The following is a 9,067-nucleotide window of genomic DNA, read 5'->3' as shown; positions in this document are numbered from 1 at the left end:
ATCACAAACACGCAGCACTTTTAAACCCTTTTGAATAGATCATACTTCATTTTACTTTATTTTTAAGTACAGCTTCTCACACAAGCATAAAGAAACATTATTAACATGTCAGGATTCAGTACAGACAAAATATGTTTACATACACTGTAAACAAACTTGAGACTGTTCAAAACTATATAACAAAGAATGTGATTGATTTTGAGCTAAAACAGGATTTTAAAAACTGATGTTTCATTGCAAAGCATTTATTCAAGATAGCATTAAGTCGAGATATAGAAATGCTACAGATGCAACATAACAGAACAATAATGTTCCTTATGATGTCCCTTAATGAACTCATTTATGTTACTACAATCACAAAACAAAAACTCCTTTCCTGACATATAAAAAAAAAAAACAAATCCAGAAATCATAAATCAGAGAAAGCACATTGATGATGATATTGCTAATTGAGACAGATTTCAAATACTGTACATGTTCTGAGATTTTAATAGTCTGTAATTTCATCTCCCGTCACTTCATTTGTTTATTAAGAGTTTGTGAGATCTCTTCACTAGGCATACTGCTGACACTAGAATACCCTTCCTCACCTCATTTACCATGTTTACCTGCAACACAAGAGCCACTGAGTCACAGCGTGTCACTCGCCACTTTATGGAGACACCAGACCAGCGTCTGACCGACTCCTGTCATGCTGACCACTCTGAACCCGATCTTATCCAGTTTGTCCAAGACAAGTCTCGGCGGTTCGTCCACGTGATACTCTGAGCTGTGACACACACAAATATCACAAATGATTCAGTTAAAGATAAGCTATCTATATGGAGTCAATTCAGGGCCGAATATATTTGCGAAAGAATTTAAGTATTTTGATGAAAATACTGAGAAAAAAAATAAATGTGCTTTTTGCAAACAAAAATAAAGAATTGCAAAAGCACTGATTTTGCAACACATATTTGCCATGGCTATAGCTCCTGATTTATTTCCGCGTCTCTATCGTGAGCTCACACTTGACTGAAACGTAAAATAAAAGCAGCGTTGCAAATAAATGAAGAGCAATGGCCATGGAAAATATGTTGCATTGGCTCTGCTTCGTTTATATTTTTCAATTCATTATTTTGGTTTGCAATACTCCTTTTTTTTTCTTGCAATACTTCATTTTCTTTTGCAGTTCTTTATTTTTGTTTGCAAAAAGCACATTTATTTTCTTTTGCAATATTTCAATTCTTTTGCAAACATATTTGGCCCTGAATTGACTCCATATATCTTAGCTATAGACTATAATGTATACACTAGAGGCCTGCTTTCTTAATCCCGCTCCCGCAAACATTCTAATATCGAATATAATTTTGGCTCTTTCAATATGCGGGGTATTGAAATGGCGTTTGAATGAGCGCTCACAGCTAAAAATGGTTTTAAGTCAGTTATTTCTATCTTTTGCTGTAGTGTGTCAGGAGGAAATATCAGTTTACATTTCCAAACATTAATTTAGCCATTAATTGTAATAATCCAGTGAGATTTTTGAGATCTGATCTGATGATGATGATCAGTCTGTCTGGAATGACATGAAGAAACAGAACAAACTGAGACTAAATCCAGAAGAACTGCGTCTCAAGACGCTTCAAGAAACCTCCTGCGAAGCTCCTGAGAAACTCTGCTCAAGTGCAGCGAGGACAAAAGCTGCTTTAAACACAAAGGATGCTCACAACAAATGTTGATTTCATTTAGTTAATAGAAGTTAACTGATAAAGAAAATCTATTTATGACATAATTTTGGTCATTGTGCTACTTTAGGCTGTTTTTGACGGGAATGGTCTAGTTTTGTCACGCAGACCTGGCAACCCTGGCTATATGGAGCAGAGCAGACGCTTTCAGTTTAGTGCAGGATACGTTTTCCAGTTCAACTAATTTATTTTTATTAAAAAGCGACAGTGGGGGCAGTGCCGTCCCACCCGCAGTAAAGGTAAACCCGCCTGCTCCCGTGAGATTTGCATTGACCCGCGGGATCCTGATCTCAATGCAGCCCTCTAGTTTACACCGTCCTGCTGAAAGAAATCCAAGTTTCTTACTAATTTTGTGCTGCTGATTCCACAAATAGTGTCTGTTTTGCTGGAGTGCATCACACTTTCTCACAAAATATGATTCATTTTGTAGCATTTCTGCTTTTGAGAATCATTTCTCTGAAGAAGTTTTGTGTTAACCTCCTTTAATCATCAGAAAAACACCACAAACGCATGATTCCTGTCCGAATCTGAGCCAGATTACAACTATTTGATCAATTCTCTGCCCATTTTCACATGCATGACATTATTTGATGACTAATCCTGATTTCAAGGTTAGAATTATGGCTCATAACAAACATGTGCCTGATGTTTTCTGCTTCATCTGTTCCAAACTGTGAAAAAGCTTATTTCTGACTTTAAATGGAGTATTTGAACATATTTTTCCAGTGCAGATTATAAGGTAAATGATGCATTTTGAATAGTTCAGACAGAAACCTGTCATTTTGCTGCTTGTATTATTTTGATAAGTGCATGAATACAATTTAAAACAATATATTCTTATTTTGTGAAACAACTGTATGTGATGGAAAGATTTCATTGGTATTTTTGAACTCAGCATCATATTAGGCCTTTTTGGCAAATCAGTAAAACGGGAAGCTAATGCGTTGACTGAACTTTAATTTATTTGTCTAAGAAATAACTACAAAATATCAGATTACCAAACACTTACAAGTTGTTTCCCAGCATGGTTGTTTTCCGGGCTCCGAGGTAGTTCATGATGGATGGATCTGAATATTCATCACCGACCATTGTGGGCCCCGTCTCCTGAAAACAAATCTTCATTTTCAACACTAGAACTGTTGTTTTATCACTGCAGATGTCTTTTGTCAAGTGTTTTTCTTGTAAAATGTGTTTGTTTCTTCATCAGATATGGAGAAATGTGTCTCTCAGCAATGGATGCTCTGCAGTGAATGGGTGCCGTCAGAATGAGAGTCCAAACACTTTACGGTAAGGGTACATGAATTACCATGAATTCATGCATAAATTAATATGTGAATCATGCATTACTTCATGTATTAATATCTCATGAATTATCAGGAACTAACATGAATTCAAAGTCTTTCATTCATGACTTCATGGATGAACAACACCTTAATTAATACATTAACTAAGGCGGGTACATTATCATGATTTATGATTTATTACGCATAATCATGATGTTTTCTTTGTTCACAAAAAAACAAGGTCTTTACTATCTATTGTGGATAAAGCTATGCTTATGGTACATGATTCAAAAAAGCATTATTTTGTGCATGTAAGACTACTTGAATTATTAAAGGAATATACAAAATGCACATTACCTCATGCATGCATACAGGCTAGAACAGTATATCAATTAATGTGAGAACTAATGTTTTCATTAAATATGATATGAGTTATCAAGCATGTTCATATCACTTTAGTTGAGGGGCCACACACATGATGAAGTCATGAGAAGTTAATGCTTAGTTAATGATGATTACTGTATTTCGATGTTAACAGAATTCACATACTGTGTTCTGTGATTGGTCAATGTACATTTACCTGCAGGCTACTATGAAGAAGATATGAACATGCTTGATAACTCATATTTAATGAAAAACATTAGTTTTAACATTAATTGATATACTGTTCTAGCCTGTATGCGTGCATGAGGTAATGTGGATTTTTGTATATTCCTTTAATAATTCAAGAAAGAAATGTACCATAAGCATAGCTTTATCCACAATAGATAGTAAAGACCTTGTTTTTTTTGTGAACAAAGAAAACATCATGATCATGCGTAATAAATCATAAATCATGATGATGTACTCACCTTAGTTAATGTATTAATTAAGGTGTTGTTCATCCATGAAGTCATGAATGAAAGACTTTGAACTCATGTTAGTTCCTGATAATTCATGAGATATTAATGCATGAAGTAATGCATTATTCACACATTAATTTATGCATGAATTCATGGTAATTCATGTACCCTTACTGTAAAGTGTTACCCATCACACATCACAATAATCCACAGCACTCCAGTCCATCAGTTAACATCTGGAGAAGACAAGACTTTTTAAAACTAATATCAATAATCCATAATAACGCTTCCTCCAGTGAAAAAGTGTTCTGGTCTGAATCAGGAGAGAAATCTGCAGATCAAGCAGCGCTTACAAGACAAAACAGCTCTAAACTTTAAATCTTTTGTCTTCTCCAGATGTTAACTGATGGACTGGAGTGCTGTGGATTATTGTGATGTTTTTATCAGCTGTTTGGACTGAGGACACCCATTCATCTACATTTCGGATGGCGTGAGGTTGAGCACATATTAATTTTTGGCTAAACTATTCCTTTAAGCATGACTCTAGAATACAAATCTCTCACATTCTTGCACTAAAGCAGCTGTTATGTGGTGTATGCTGTGGCTTGAATCTGTCAACATTAAATGATTCACTTTCACTTTATGCTCCAGTCCAGGTCACACAGACAGGTGTACCAGCTACACGCGCACGAAATGCAAACATGAAACTTCCTCGTTTGAATATAATGATTCATAACGCAACGCAACGCAAATCATGAGAAGTATAGAACTCACATCATGTCAAAATATGTCTTCTGCATATGCAGGCTACTTATTCAACAACAGGAACTCCAATGCAGCATGCATGCACCTGTAATCCTCTAATGCATCGTAATGTCATAATCACTGCTGTGCGTGACGCTCATATGCGCTCTGTCGGCTCGTTAGCGCTCGCGCCAGTCTCGTGTTTCATACGCACCAGTCTGATCTGTGTGCTGATGAGGATGTACGGCATGCCGGCGGCAGAACGGGCAACTTTCCAGCGGAATATCGAGGAGGGTCTCGGATGCGTCGCGTCGCGTCTGTCTCCGCGCTGCTCTTGGCTCACGTGTGCGCTCGCAGCTGAATGCGAAACGCCCACCGCGCTCCACCAATCAGCGACTGCGAGCCGCTGGCGGAATGCGGAACACCCATCGCGCTCCACCAATCAGAACGCGCTTTGGAGAGAGACGCTCCAGATGATGTAGGATATTATGTCAGATAAATATTATGCATTTAATATTCTAGATAATTAAATATGATGGATGATAAAAGTTATGAAAAGAGTATTTCTGAAGTTTCAAAACGTCCACTTCTTTAAATCTTTTACAACCGGTTTTTTTGTTTGTTTGTTTGTTTTTCGAATGTTGAGGCAACGTTACTATGTTGCAAACTTTGTGGGAATTTTAACGTTACTTTGTAACATTAAGGTTACTTTGAATGTTCCCTGAACGTTCTGAAACAAGTAACATTTAAATAATGGAAAAAAGTTCCAAGAATGATCATTTGTGCTAACGTTTCGAGAACATTATTAAAGACTAGACTACTTTGAACGAACATTCTGTTAATGCTAATGGAAGAATGTTTGTTCATAACCTTGAGAGATTCTTCATCACGATAGAACTTGAGTCACTCATCTGTTTCCATGCAATAAAAAAGGGATCAGTTTAACAAACTCAACACATGTGCATCATTTTCCTCTCAGATAGAGACGGATGAATACACACAGAGACAAGAGATGGACATAAGATCAAATCTGACATTAAACCTGCAGATGGGGAAAACGGTTTTAAACTGCAGACATGTCCAGTAAGCATGAACGGACGATTACATAATCTGGTTTATTAATCTTCTGCCTGCAAAGCCCTGACCAGACCATCCAAAATGAACCTATTCATTAACAAGATATTTCATTAGTGCATAGAGAAGATGTGATATTAGCTGTTATTGGACTTTTGATCTGAACACACTCAGACATTGAGTTTGCTAATTTGCAGGGTTCGTGTTCATGTAAGGCTTTGATTTCTTTTCAACCTTGGTGGTTGGACTTTCATTTCCTTTAGGCAGAATTGCTAATTTCCTTCTAAAAGCAGTTGTAATCATTGTAATATGAGGTTGTAGTCTCTCAGAGAGCTGAGGAAATGAAGTCCCAACAGCAGCAGGAGCTCGATAACATCAGTAATAATAACCGCAGTTAAACACACCGATCGCAAAGCCTTCATCTGTGCTGGATTTACATGAGCTGTGATCAGTGTGATCAGATACTGTAACACACGCTAATACAGAAACACCCTTTACACCTGCAGCATGTCTGCAGTACTCAGTGCAAAGCAGATACAGAGCACTTTATGATTCACTCTGTACTGGTTTTGAAAAAATAGTTTGTGGGGGGACAAAAAAGGTAATCGCTTTTTCTAAATATTTGGACTTTCTGAAAACAAAAGAATTTCTGAGTTCTGAGTTCTTCACACAAATCAATCGTTTTACTTCGGAACACTTAAATAAATATCTTTGTTGTTATATCTTGTGTTTAATATATTATACAAATGGTTAGGTTTAGGGGTGAGGTTGGATTACGTACTCAAACATGTGTAAATTGTGTAAATAAATCAAAAAATCAAAAATGTAAATATTATATGGTGGCAAATTAAAAAGAAATCACAGAACGTGTTGCAGTGGTAGAAAAAAAACGTGGTGCAGCTGTGAAAGTTATTGAAAATCATGCTAAGTGACATGAAAAAAAGGAAATTCGGTGTCTGTGAACATGAATCGACAGATGAAAATTTTGTGACTATGTTGTTAATAGTCTGGGTTGTTAATACTCAGTTCTCAACTTGGAAATTAAATGTTTATTTTGCATGTCTTATTCATGTAAAATATATGAACTTTTATATGAAATATACTTGCACACATTTAGTAGGTCTGTTGGGTGTGGGCATACTGACAAGGTGTGTTTTGTGAACAAAAGTGTGTTATTCTGAAAAGGTTTCTGTGCTGTAGAGACCAGTAGGCGTGTCCTGTGGGGGCGTGGCCTGTGGGTAATGAGGGAACCAATCACTGAGCCTCACTGATCAATGACATTATTATTCTCAACAACTAACAGCTGCATCAGTGTGAAGAGCTTTAAAAACACACATGGATGGTTTGAGGTGTGGAAATACTGCATACTTTTATAAAAATACTTTTATTTTGCATTATATTTTTCCTTCATGTTTGTTTCTTTCTCTTTTTGTTTTGGTACTTTCAGTTTCATTCTACATGTCTACAGAGCCCGGGTCACATGTGTATAAATAGTACGCAAAATAAAAAATGAAAACTCGTGGTATTTACACGCAAAAATGGACTTTGGTGTATATATGATATGAACGTGTTTGGCGTGCATATAAAACGCAGTTTTCGCATACTTATGATATGCATGTACCCCACGACCCTAATCCTACCCATCGTGTAGCATATATACGCCAAACTCCATTTTTGCGTGTAAATACCACGAGTTTTCATGTTTATTTGGCGTACTATTTATATGCACTTGTTATGAGATCGGGTTGGTCTACAATATGGAAACAGTGTAATAAATCCACCATATAAAAGTTAAATTCAAGCTTCAAACTCAGGTAGCACAATGCTTGAAAATCTAAACTATATTGATATTGATTTATTTTCTGCTAAGCAAAGAAAACAGGAAAGCGCAGAGCATGTACTTGAGTCCAAAATGCTTTTTCTGTAACTGCTGTCATGCCAAAAACATGTTCCTGGAGTTCCACCAACTTCCCGTGTGTCCCGCAGTGACTTCCTGCCCGTGTGTCTGGGTTGTTTTATTAAGTGAGGGTCAGTTTCGCCGTAGTTCAGGTGATTTGGGGTCAGTTCCTCTGGACGGCCCGGAGGAAGTGCTTTAGAGCCGGAACAAAGGTCGTTTCCTGACTTTCACACCACAGATTCTTTTTCAGGCCTTTTCTTTGGGATTTATTTATAACTCTTATTTAATGTTTTTGAGAGATGAACACCGACTCAAATCCTTTCAGACAAGATTTGTTAAGAAAAATGTGCTTGATGATTAGGCAGCCGTATCTCTGGATGATACCTTAGAAATAATATAAAAGAATACTAGGACAATCCTTTTACATTTAATGAAAGTTTGGCCTTTGGGCTTGATGGGTTTTATTGTGCATGTTGTTTGTGGAGACTTGATGTGTGTTATTTTAGTATCATTGAAATACTATTTCCTTGTTTTTATTTTTGTATTTTTATTTAAAATTTAGTTAAATTTTTAGTAATTTTGTTGTGTGCTTTTCTCATTTATTTTAGTAGTTCTTTTTTTATTTCAAATGTTTTTTTAAATGTCTATATAGTTTTATTAATAATATAGTGAAATGAGAAACTAGCTGAAATTAAAAGGTTTTTAAAATATTTCTTAAATATTAAATATTTCTTAAATATCCCCCAACCCTGATTTTTACTGGCTCAGAATCAGGAATTTCATCAATCTATTTTAATGATTCTCTCCAGAATTGAAAGGAAACCCTGCTTTACACATTCTGAGGAAGGAAAAGAGTCGCATTTACCCACGTCGACTGATTTACAGTATATACTGCTTTTACAGTTATAAAACACACCCTTAGCACATTGTCTTTTGAGACTCATTTTTGCTCTTTTGAAACATTTTTGTGCACACTTTATTAACAAATTACGAATAGGAAGGATATACTCTGCAAAGGTTAATTGCGGCACACCTTTAAAAAATGATTTTTCAAACATGAAAAAGATTATTGGAGTACGTTTTGCAAGAAAATGCTATTTCAGTCTTTCTACTTCAAAATTTCATGTAATTCAATGTTCTTTCAGTTTCTTTGTATTTTTTGTTGTTGTGAAACTTACTAGCAATTTCTGAGTGAAAATGGTGCAGAATTACATTCAGATGACTGACTTTTACATGAATGTTTTTTCCTCAGTGTGTTGTTTTCCTATCAAACGAGAACAATAAATCTGTACATCATGAACAAAACATGGCTTTTTGTTGGTTAATACAAGGAGGACTCCGCATTGTATTTAATAAAACATCACTTTTGGTTGTTTTTAATTGTAATTAATGCTCTGCAGTCTGTTTGCTGTGAGACTGAAGCAGCAGAACGTGTCGAATCTCATGCATCTGAAACCGCAGCCAATGCCGTGACAACTTCATTACTTTTATATATTCCTCAAG

At 36.0% G+C, this 9,067-nt stretch overlaps 1 protein-coding gene across 1 annotated transcript; it reads right to left on the bottom strand.

The window, feature by feature from the left end:
- gchfr (GTP cyclohydrolase I feedback regulator) lies at positions 1-4,984 on the bottom strand. Its single transcript, XM_058749326.1, has 3 exons — positions 4,808-4,984; positions 2,734-2,828; positions 1-769 (listed from the first exon to the last, which is right to left on the bottom strand). Exons 1-3 carry the CDS (start codon positions 4,841-4,843, stop codon positions 631-633), a joined length of 270 nt encoding a protein of 89 aa, XP_058605309.1. The 5' UTR covers positions 4,844-4,984; the 3' UTR covers positions 1-630.
- Between the last annotated feature and the right edge of the window lie 4,083 nt (positions 4,985-9,067).

This window comes from Onychostoma macrolepis, chromosome 17 (assembly GCF_012432095.1).
Source record: "Onychostoma macrolepis isolate SWU-2019 chromosome 17, ASM1243209v1, whole genome shotgun sequence".
Lineage (NCBI taxonomy): Eukaryota > Metazoa > Chordata > Actinopteri > Cypriniformes > Cyprinidae > Onychostoma > Onychostoma macrolepis.
Note: the sequence above shows the minus strand (reverse complement) of the source record. Positions and strands in the feature narration are given on the sequence as shown.